The 12,571-nt window shown below is 35.3% G+C and overlaps 1 protein-coding gene across 1 annotated transcript in view; it reads left to right on the top strand.

The window, feature by feature from the left end:
* The window catches only part of LOC123523044 (uncharacterized), a 138,250-nt gene that overhangs the window by 14,216 nt on the left and 111,463 nt on the right, over positions 1-12,571 (top strand). Inside the window, exon 2 of the mRNA XM_053550333.1 lies at positions 10,996-11,779. Within this exon, the coding sequence (XP_053406308.1) occupies positions 10,996-11,779 (784 nt within the window). The remainder of the gene's footprint in view (positions 1-10,995; positions 11,780-12,571) is intronic.

Genomic DNA, 12,571 nt, shown 5'->3' with positions numbered 1-12,571 from the left:
ATTCATTTAACTGCCTTGATTTCACAACCACAATAGGGCAAAGAGGAGGTAAATTTTGCAAACACAATAAGGCAAAGAGGAGGTAATAATGATTTTTTTTTTCAAATTTTTATTCATAATAAATTTCAGCAAAGTATAATTATAGTATTTAATGCAAATCTTTAACAAATATAATGCAATTGATCTTATGTATATTTTATTCCTTGGGCAAAGTATGTTTATCAAATTTATACCTATACTTAAAATAATTACCAAGAATTTAAAAATACTAGTATAGTCTATAAAGCAGTCAGTAAACACTAGTAAGTGTTAAAGTTTTAAAACAAATCCATTACTTGCCCAAAGTTTGATTAACCAACTTTAACTAAGGCCTAAAAATTATTTGTTTTTGGTATCCCGACCTTCCTAAATTTTTGGCCTTGTAACAAAAAGTTGCAAAACTGCACTTGTTTTGCTTTAAACATGGTCAGTGATGTTAGAAATCAACTTACTGATGCTCTGTAGGCATAACCCCCTTATTTGTTTTCATTTTTTTTACACAAAAAAATAATTAACGAAAAGTCTAACTTAATAAAATAAGATTCAAAAAAATAATTACAGACCTACCTACCCTAATTCTTTTAGCATGTTACCAGAAACAAACAATCTCTTTTTTAGGCCTCAGATGTCTATTTCTTATACCTTTAACCTGTACCCTGCTAAATTTCTAAAATGAACTGCTCCATCATTCAATTTGAGCAATACCATTTACTATATGAAGGAGAGGTCACTGAAAGTTTACTGACTGAATAGCGAACAGTGCAGACCATGATCAGCCTGCACAGAGGTGCAGGCTGATCTTGGTCTGCACTGGTCGCAAAGGCAGAATCACTTGCCGCCAGCAGGCTAAAGGTTTAACATACTGAATCTTGTATCTTTCAGCATACTGAATCCTATATAATGTTATTTAGCAAATAAAATACATCAGAAACTGCTGTTGCACATATATCATACTTACTGGATAAGCCCTGAATATTGATCTGTTGTTTATTCAACATTTCCCATGATTAACAGTCTTTTAATTTGTTGTTGACCGAATAACACCAATAATGGATACTGTATTTTAATTAGACGGTGGTACTGGTTGTTTCTGCTGGTAGTTACAATATGACTTTTACATGATACTTTGTAAATAACACTAGAATTTAAGTTAAAATCATTTCTTCATTAAAATTTGAGGAAAGACCGTGTTGTTTTTTGTCCAGTTAACTGTCTGTCCATCACAAAAATGATGTCCACACTGCATCTTTTTTACTTCATTCAAGGATTTCCAAATAACTTGTCACAAGAGACAGTGTGCAGAATGCAATTTTAGGTCATGTTGGTTCAAGGTCAAGGTCACACAGAGAAATCAAAGGTCAAATAGGGATTATTTTGTGGAGCTCTGTTTTTAATAAACCCCTGGAAGAATTTTCAAGTCACTTGCCACAATGATCATAATAAGACTATGTGAAGAACACAACTTTGAGTCATGTTGGTTCATGGTCAAGGTCGCACAGTGATATAAAAATCAAAGGTCAAGTAGGGATTATTTGATGTCAGTTCTGCATCTTTTTATACCCACTGGAAGGATTTTCAAATTACTTACTTAAATGACCGAAATAAAACTTAAGTGCAGAATGCAATTTTCAGTCATGTTTGGTCAAGATAACAGTTGGATTCCAGATTATTTTATGTCTGCTCTGAATCTTTACCCTCTTTTCAGATAACTTGCTTCACGTTCCAGATTCAGGGTCAAGGATGCATAATAATAAATTGTGAGATCGATTTAGGTCACAAAGGAAAGATTTGTATGCATTGTCTTTTCTACCTCTTTTTAGCTCACCTGTCACATAGTGACAGGGTGAGCTTTTGTGATCGCCCTTTGTCCGTCGTCCGTCGTCTGTCCACAATTTCTTGTGAACAAGATAGAGACAACATTTTGCAAGCAATTTTGATCAAACTTGTACAAAACTTTCAAAAACTGGCCAAAACCCATCATGGGTTCTAGAGTTATTGCCCCTTAAAGGGCCAGAATTTGCTATTTTTGTGCGTCAACAATTTCTTGTCTGCACGATAGTGGTTTCATTTATGATTTCATTTTAACCAAACTTGCACACAACTTGTATCACCATAAGATCTTGGTTCCTTTCTTCAACAGGCCAGCTCCCATTATGGGTTCCAGAGTTATGGCCCCTGAAGGGCCAAAATTAGCTATTTTGACCTTGTCTGCACAATAGCAGCTTCATTTATGATTTGATTTTACCAAACTTGCACACCACTTGTGTCACCGTGAGATCTTGGTTCCTTTCTTAAACTGGCCAGATTCCGTAATGTGTTCCAGAGTTATGGCCCCTGAAATGGCCAAAATTAGCTATTTTGACCTTGTCTGCACAATAGCAGCGTCATTTATAATTTCAATTTAATTAAACTTGCAGAAAACTTGTGTCATCATAAGATCTCAGTTCCTTTCTTGAATCAACCAGATCCCATTATGTGTTCCAGAGTTATGGCCTATAAAAGGGCCAGAATTAGCTTTTTTGACCTTGTCTGCACCATAGCAGCTTCATTTATGATTTGATTTTAATCAAACTTGCACAAAACTTGTGTCACCATAAGATCTTGGTTCCTTTCTGGAACTGACCAGATCCCGCAACAGGTTATAGAGTTATGGCCCCTGAAAGGGCTGAAATTAGCTTTTTTGACCTTGTCTGCACAATAGCAGCTTCGTTTATGATTTTATTTTAACCAAACTTGCACACAACTTGTATCGAACCAAGATGTTGGTTCCTTTCTTGAAATGGTTAGATTCCTTTATGGGTTCCGGAGTTATGGCCCCAGATAAGGCCAGAATAAGCTATTTTGACCTTGTCTGCACAATAGCAGCTTCATTTTTGATTTGAATTTAATCAAACTTGTACAGAACTTGTGTCATCATAAGGTCTTGGTTCCTTTCTTGAATCGGCCAGATCCCCTAATGGGTTCCAGAGTTACGGCCCCTGAAAGGGCCAAAATTAGCTATTTTGACCTTTTCGGCTTAATAGCAGCTTTGTTGTTCCTGTCCTTTGGGCTTCATCAGCCAAAATTTTGCTCGATGTAATCCTTTGGGCATAAAACTACTGGCCTGATTTGAAAATAATTTTATTTGAAGTAACTTTAAGAAAATTTTAACTATATTTTCTCATAATAGACCATTTCACGCAGTATATGCGCATGCGCAAACTGATTACCGTTGTAATCCGTGAATTAACGTGATTAAACGATAAGACAAAAACTGGGGGCTAAGAGATAGATAGATAGGTTATGTACAGCGTGTTAAGTTTGAGACAGTTTTCTTCATTTTTGGATCGAACTACGTTGAGACTATAAACAACCAAATAGTCTGTATAGCTGAACGCTTTACTTAAATGTCTGACGATAGCTGACCAACCGCTGCGTCTGTAAATTATTGACAGGTGTAATGAGCGGGAATTCCAAACAAAAGTTGCGTCCTTAATAACTTGTTTAATTAATAGCAAAAGCTGATCTTCACCCGATGTACAATTATTGAAAAGGTCAAATGCACACTTTTTACGCAAATGGCGTCGAAAAAAAATCACGTTTTAGCCTAAATAGTTTTGACGTTGCTGTTTTTACAGCGATTAATTTAGTTTCGGGCGCCCATTTCAATCAAAAAGAAATATATTTCATTTATTATAACAGGACCGTTGAAACCTATACGGTAATGTAAGTTTCAAATATGTACTCCGACTATTCGCCGAAGGAATTCTTACTTCATGCAAAGACCATGCCAAAATCTTTCTACGAAATTATTATTTTTGAACGGAATGACTAAGTAATGTGTAAAAACCATTCCATAGAATTAAAAAAAGAAAAAAAACTAAACTCATACAAATTTATTTTCCTGAAAAATGAGAGATAAAATGCGGGTTCTCCGACTTTGTTTTCGCTGTATTGTCTTCAATTTTCCCCTACCATCCTTTTTACGCGAGATTTAGGGAAAAATACAAACAACAACAAAAATTTCATTTTAAGCGTACTTCAATTTTGTTAGCAATTCTCCGATTTCTTTCCGATTTTTATTGTCACACTTGTATGCCTGAATGCATGTTACACACACCAAAAAAGCGTAATGAAAAAATGATACTTTTTATTAAACATTTTACTGCTCGTTCTCTCCTCCATAGATTTTTATAAATTTTCTGAAAAAGATCCCCGAGATGTTTTTGAATAGAATAAGATAACAAAACTCCTTGACTACCAGGTTCATTTTCACGCTACAGTGCTAAGAAAATTAGGAAGTTAAAGGAACATTAAACATGTCTTTTTCCCGCATTTTCCAACCAAGTTCATATTGTCTGTTTGTGGAATTTATTAATTTATTTGCAGCCTTTATATTACGGCTTGTAGCGTTATTAGATAGTGTTTTTTTTTGTTGTTTTTATTTTTTCGTATTAAGTTTAAGCCCATTTCAGCTGTTTCATAAATAACTAAATGCAGTTTTCTCCGGAATCTGGAGATGTTAGTTCGGAGCCGACTTCCTACAGCACTGCATGAAGTGGGAAAGATGTAAATTCTTACGGAGAGTAGTTGTGTAAGCAAACCGCCGTGACAAGGTTGTTGAGAAACGGCGTAAACCCAACACAAATAATGGACATCAAATGGATAAGTACAATAATCTATTTATTTCATGTCCGCAAATTTTTACGTCTGACATTAACTTCTTGTCGTTTTGATTGTGCATATTTCGACCAACTTATAAGGGAATAATTATTGTTTGTTTAGGGTTATACACCCGTTTTCTTCAACATGTTATTTATTTTTTTTATTTTTTTTTGCAAGCACTAAACTATTTCCACAGTAACTTAAACTTGTCCCATTGATAAATAATACTTACGGATAGAATGGCCGTACCAGACACCAAACATGTGATCGCTCGACTGACGGGCGAACGATCCAACCAGTGTGTTATTCATTCCGGGCGGGGGTAATTTTTGACTGGATGAATGAGACAAAGACTGTTTTTAAAAGTCATTTGTATTTGAAGTTTCAAAACTGGAATTATTTTAAAATCTGAATTGCACGTATTTGTTAACAATGGTTTAAAATGTTCATTTAAAAAGATGAATGTTAAATATTGTGGGAAGGACTTAAATACCGATCATTTGAAATAACTTGTAGCCTGACCCAATTGGGTTTTTTTTGTGAAGTGAAAACCCTTTTTCACCGATTTATGCATCAGAAAACTTTGTTGCAAAAATCGGTAAATAACTGAAGAGCCCCCAGTTTTTCAAATCTCGTTGCGTCTCGAGAATTCTCGCTTAGAATGCGTCTACCGATAATGACTTTTCCAATGCTTAGACGCTTGCCGTGAAATGGTCTATTCTTTTGATTGATCTGGATTATGATTCTTTGATCTTCTTGTCCTTAAGTGTAATGGTAACAGGTGAGCGATATATGGCCACTTTGGCCCTCTTGTTTACCACAGGTGTTAACAATAATGGAATTGACCTTACGCCAGATAGCCTGTAGCCACGCCTACCAGTTATCAGGGGGAACAATTCATGCTAGGCCCGACAAACAAAGGAATCAAATGGTGACGGCAGAAATATTTTGCCGGACATTCTAGTTGATTTCGGCGTACGCTACCTCAATTCACACGTATTTCTTAAGTGAAAAGACAAAACACAAAACACGTTAATAAGTGGATGTTCTGTAGCGAAACATAAATTCTACAAAAAACAACGATACGTTGTTGTTAAAAGCCGGGAACTGCACCCGAGTATGAGGAAAACTAAACAAGGCAGGGGGCCGAGCAGAAAACACGTAAAAAGGACGGAAATCTCTGAAACCATTATAGCTGATTTTGTGGGGTTTTTTTTAATTGTCCGTTTCTTTTTCATTATAGAAACGTCAAATTTCGATCTCCCGGAAATCATGTAGGGTATGACTATATTAAGCAGACTAGAACATTGATTTTTATTAATTAAGGTTGAAATCAGACTGTGGATTCTGAATCCTATTTCAAAATAATTAGATCAATTAAATAAGGTAATTTACATGTAAAAATTGTCACTTGTGTCATTTAAGAAACGTCGGATTTCGAAATACCGGAACTCATTTAAGATGCTCATATCATTGTTCAACATTATTCAGATACATAGCATTTAATGCCTAATACTTAGACATGATGTGTTTTAAGTACAAGTAAAGAAAGTTCTCTTATTAGAATTAAAACGTGTAAATGATAAATAAATAAGATATAGACCAAGGCGATGATATAGTCCATACTCATATTTCAAGACATATACCGGCGCATCGCAGCTTAAAACAATGTTTGAGCCTACTAAATTTCTTTAAAAAGTATACAGAATGAATGTATAATTTTTTGTTTAAGAACATATCTTCTTTATACGAAATATGCTATTTTTTTCTGGAATTTTAGACGAAGTTTACGCTGTCTATTAAAATGAAATTTAGAACGAAAGCACACACCGAGTGCTAAGTCAAAACATTGAGCGCCTGGAAAATTGTTGATTAGACTCATTAAAAATAATCTTATATTAATCATAGTTTTTTATCATGTTTATTATTTGTTGTATTATCACCCAGGTATGACTTAACATACACCAGTGGGAGATTGATGTAAACCTTAAAAAATGCATAAATCATGTTTCCGGTACATTAAGGCATAATATTTACACGTTACCATTCAAATAATATAGAACATCAAATACTTGTGTCTTATCAGTACATACCAGTTACTCTGGTAACTGATGGAATATTTTTACTATTGAATAAAGAATACTAGGCACTTTTGTTAAATAAGAAAGTTAATGTTCATAAAATTTTACACTGATTTAAATGAAATAATTAAAACGTTATAACACAATGAGTGCTAAGTCGAATTGCTTTGCTTTTAAACACTCTTATAAGATTTTTAAGATCAACTATTCTTGAGGACGTCCACAGAGCCTGATACATCGTTGACAATATTCGAGGTCTGGGAGTGGATTTGGAAAAGGGAAGCGCTCTAGTATTACACTCTCTTCCCCGTGTCTGATGTAAAGGTGTCGTAACGTCACCTTTTTACCATTTTGGACGATTTTTCGGTGGTATTTATATTCTTTGACTGGCGAGTCCGGCACTAAGTTTGACGGACAAAATGGCGGCTAACAACAAGGCGTATCAGTTCTGTTATCTGATTGGTCAGTTGGAACCTGTCAATCAACACTGGCGTAAGGTCAATTATGTGTAGAATTCAGCTTTTGGCTTGTTGGTTAAGGTAACATGGTGAAGACAACAGTCAAGGAGGGATTATTAAGGGTCTGCTCTATATCATTTACCCAGTGAAATTTTAATTTGCCTATCTTCCAACACTTCACTTTGCACTATGGCCAGATATTATGTATCAGTTTACTCATATTTTGGGGGTAGACAGCTTCTTCAAAAGCAATCTTAAAGTTATGCCACCCTTGCTTGGCACTTGGTTTCCAAACAATAACTGGAGACATGCATTGACTTACAGCAGTCAAACTTGATAGGATTATTGTTTTGTTTGGTAGATAACCTTAATTTTTGGTTTATGAATCAGGAAGTCAGAGGTCAAGGGCAGATTTACCTTCTGATCCTCATTGTTATAAGGTCAAAGATGAAGGTTGTTATAAGGTCAAAGATGAAGTCATTATAGCATATTTGAAACTGATAATCACACACTTGGTTACTTCCTAAGGCCATCATGGGGTGAGCATATATGTTTTACAAACAGCTCTGACTGAGCTCTTGTTTAATATCTAGTTTCATGTTGACATTTTGATTGAGGAAGGTTGAATCTTAAATTATATTTTTATCCACTTGCAGAGATTATGGATTCTGAAGGGGAGGGGGACCATCTTGATTGTCTACTCCAAGTGTTTTTCTTTGAATAATATTACAGATTCACGAAGCAATCAGTACACCATTACTGGCATTAGATTGTTTAAATTGGAACTAAAATAACAGGCTAATGTTGTAGGAGAAAACAAAGTTAAGGTTAAATTTTGCAGGAAAGAAAAGGTGTTGAGGTCATGCCAAATTGGAAAGATGAAAGGGAAGATAGAAGGTATTATAATGATTGGCATATGGATAAGAAGGAAGTCTTGGGGGAAATATTAATGATAATTAGAATCATGGCTGGTGGTCATAGCAGGTAATTTGTTACTACTGCCAGCTGGATTAGGCTAGGGAAATGTAACTTATATGTTTCAAGTCCAGGTTTTTATTTTTTTGTTCTTTTTTTTATTGAGAAATTGCCTGTAAGCACACCCAGTTTACTCTGGGTGGTCAAGTAGAAGACAAGGTCATGGGTTCAAATCCCAGGCCAGCCCAGGTATTTCATGATGATTATCTAAGGTGGTTTTGTGTTGGTTTGATAGATATATGAGAACATTTGTAATTTCAAACTTAACAGGGTTTTTTTCCCCTTCTTTAATATGGGCCGTTAATAGGCCCCTTCCCCTCAGAAAATTCCTTTTAAATCATGCAGTTTTCCCCAAATATTGACTTTACCTCAGGTTTTTTATTCCCCTTTGCCCAAATACCGAGCTATTTTTTCCCCAAATCACTGGCCTGGGCCCCTTCCTCTCTTGGTAAAAAAAAATCTGCTTGAAAATGGGGTGGTGGGAGTGTGGGTATAGTATACTTGCTTACACCAATACCCTATAATTCTGTTCAGATGTCAAATTTTACGCTTGAATTAGTAATATAGACACTTAGTAAATGTCATTCTTGCAAAGTTCTGTGAAAACCATGCACACAAAATGGTGCCAGTTAAAACATGGGCACTGCAAATACAGACATTCAACACTCATAACTCCTTTGAGAGAAATCTTTTAAGATTTAAGGGTCATTTTTTGTGTCTACCCCTGCGAAATGCAGTTCTTGAAATCATGAACACTTCAAACCACTAGAGAACTGTTCATGAGCTAACCTTCAACAGTTCTTGATTTGTGTTCATAAATTTTTGGACATGAACTGTCCTTCAAAAGTGTTCATGAACAGTTCATATACTACTAAAGAATCACACAGAGTTCTTGAATTGTCCATGATAAAACGTTAAAGGAACAATCATGATGTTATTTTCTTGAATCTTTCATGCACTACTCATGACAGGTAGTTCATGAACTAATGAAGAATCATGTTCATGAATGGTTCACTGCTAGATCGTGAAGATAAAATGGCACAATAAAAACACATAGCAAGAAGTTCATGAACTATTCATGTTCAACAAAATATCAAGAGCTATTCATGAAGTGAATAGTTCATGAACTATTCATGTACATTAGTTTTTTAAGTCATCTTTCACTTTTCATGCACTGTTCATGAACAGGTTATTTAAGAATGTTTCAAGAATTTGTGCCATTTTATCTTCACAAACAATTCATGACGTGTTCATGAACTCCATTCATGAACTATTCATGCACTGTTCATGAACTGTTCTTGAACAGTAATGTTTCATTTCGCAGAGGTAATGACAGAGGTTAGAATTTTATACTTCTCCTCTGCACGTATACCACAGAAAATAATGCACATTTGGATTCAGCTGAATGTGGAACTGCAAGTCTCAAGGTTTATGAATAATAACTAGGTTCATGCTGTTTTATGATACAAAAATAATGGTTTTAGTGCCAGTTAAGTAACTGTCTGGTTCCTGGAGTCTTCGATATAATGTGCTAAAAATAATTTGACACTTGTGTTATATTTAAAGTTTAATTTCATTGCAGTTTGCTTTCAGTTTGTATTTAAATTAAAGAGGATTAAAAATTGAGCTGCACCATGAGAAAACCAACATAGTGCATTTGCGACCAGCATGGATCCAGACCAGCCTGTGCCTGCATGGTCAGGATCCATGCTGTTCGCTGACAGTTTCTCTAACTGCAATAGGCTTTGAAAGCAAACAGCATGGATCCTGTCCAGACTGCGCGGATGCGCAGGCTGGTCTGGATCCATGCTGATCGCAAACGCACTATGATTTGGTTTTCTCCTGGTGCAGCTCAGTTATTGCAATGAAATATCTCAGTTTTATTGGCAGTTTTAACTACACATCTTAACTTGAGTTAAACAGCTTTATAGCCTGTCTGAATATTTTTCAGAAATTTTATAGTTGAATGTTTCAAAGGTAAAATTTCTTTCACATATACACTGAACTGTAGGTACCACTAGATGCTGTGCTTCAACTGTATCATGCTTCGGATAAAAATTCAGGTTATGATGAAGTTACTGTATTCATGGCAGAGTAATTTTCATGTTTTCTGTTTCTTTATTTTAAATAAGATTTAGGATATATCATCAAAACACAGAAATATTTGATAAACAACAAATCTACGTGTCCATTACATGTTCTGCCATACTGTCTCATACGACTGGATACAGAAAATATTCTCAAAAAGTTGTCCCCCTTTAAAAATGAATGCCATTTGTAAAGATATGAAAATAAACCATTGCTGAAAACTATGTTCTATCTAGTTATGTGAAACTTCAGCACTGGAACATTTTTGCAAATGCATCAAACGAAGATATGTATCAGTTCTTCGAAAGTGGTGAGTTTTTAAAGGCGTTGAACTGTCCAAAACTGTGTCCCCTATAAGTAGTCCTTTTCCGGAATTCAATGTTACAGTATATATCAGTAAATTAAATTTTGTAGAGTAATGTATATGTTTTATATGCTGTTCAATTTTCATCTGAATCAACCCTTTCTTTCTATGATTTGGTGTTTAAAATGTGTGGCTAACTGGTAAGAAATTACTTACGTTAAGAAAGAAAATCCCAAGCCAATAATTTTAGGCAGATCCACCATGTATTGGTTCCAATCTGTAACAACATGATGCCATAAGATGGCAGAACCTATCGCAACATGATACTGTTCATGTAATTACATAAAAATTACTATTTCTATTTCAGACATCTGCTATTACATAAAAATTACTATTTCTATTTCAGACATCTGCTAGAGGAGGCTGTAAGGTCTGGTCATGTTTCCATCAAAGTTCGTAGAAAAAGAAAACGTCATGCGCCAACCCCTCCTGCTTCAAACAATTTACATACGCAGTATTCATCCACCTCTAGCTCAAACTTAGTAGAAAAAGACATTTTATCAAATGGCCAAGTTTTATCAAGACAGACTCCATTTACAAAATCAGCATCTTGTTTAGAATCGGATTATTGCAATAGTTATGGTAATTCATTGACGTTGAATTCTTTAAATAATTCCGAAAATAGTTTAACAGTTTCTAATGACGATGTGTTCACAGATTCCACCTCTGAGTGTTCAAATTATTATCCAAAATATGGCAGCCATTTAAATGGACATCATAAACGTGAACAGTCGCCTTATGGTAGGAAAAGAGTATTACAAGACCAGAATGCATTAGGAGTATATGTGGCGGAAAAACATCGAACTAAAAGTGCATCAGCAGTTGAGGATTTCAGTCGGCAACAGCCGAATAAATCTGGATTAGATTATGTAAATACAGTAGAATTAGCGAAACAGTGTAACTATGGTGTACCCCCTTCAAGCGTATACACAGATAGTTCCGAGGCTGAACTAAGTCAGTATCAGTCTGATACAGAGGTGCAGATGTGTGAACGTATTTATCGTCAACGTAAGGCATCAAAGAACTCTGAATTGTTTCGGCAAGCTAACAATGCGACACCAACAAGTTTGTGGAGTTGTGACGGGTCAGAATTTGACTATGGCTGTGAACCATCTCCAGGCATTGGCAAGGTAATAGAACTGTTCTTGGTACTTATTCATTAAACCTTTTGAGATCAAAATCTCACTAACTAACTGAAACAGCTCCAGCATCTCTTTGAAGTATGCTTTCAATTTCCATCAATTTAAATTTGTCACATAGTAAATTTGGTTTCGATCTATAAGGACCAAGACTTTTAAGATAACTCAAATAATACAAATATAAATAATTTTCTTAATAGGTGTATAGAGTCATTGGTGCTGAACATCATTTTTAGCTCGACTTTTCGAAGAAAAAGTAGAGTTATTGCACTTGCCCTGGTGTCGGCATCGCCTTTGGTTTAAGTATTTGATAAAGTCTTATATCTCTGTTACTATCAGAGCTATTGACTTGAAACTTAAAAATATTACTATCAAAGTCTACACCAGGAGAAACAATCCCCCAGAACTCTGATTTGAATTTTGATAGGGTTATGCCCCTTTTAACTTAGAATTTTTTGGTAACAGTTTTTTATAAAGTCATCTCTGTTACTATCAAAGCTTTTTACTTGAAACTTAAAACAGTTAAAACAATCCCCAGAACTCTGATTATATATTTGATTGAGTTAAGCCCCTTGGCAAAGCTCTTATTCAGAGACAAGCACTGAGAAAAGTCGAGTGTGCTGTCTTATGAACAGCTCTTGTTATGTTACATGTTACCCCTGGTGGAAGCTAGAGGGGTATATTGTTTGCTCATGTTTGTCGGTAAGTTGGTCTTTTGGTCGGTAGACTGGTTTACAGTTAATCAGTAGAGAAGGCTTCGGGCCTGCAGTGGTGGGACTAAAT

The sequence above is a fragment of the Mercenaria mercenaria genome, chromosome 8 (genome assembly GCF_021730395.1).
Source record: "Mercenaria mercenaria strain notata chromosome 8, MADL_Memer_1, whole genome shotgun sequence".
Classification (NCBI taxonomy): domain Eukaryota; kingdom Metazoa; phylum Mollusca; class Bivalvia; order Venerida; family Veneridae; genus Mercenaria; species Mercenaria mercenaria.
Note: the sequence above shows the minus strand (reverse complement) of the source record. Positions and strands in the feature narration are given on the sequence as shown.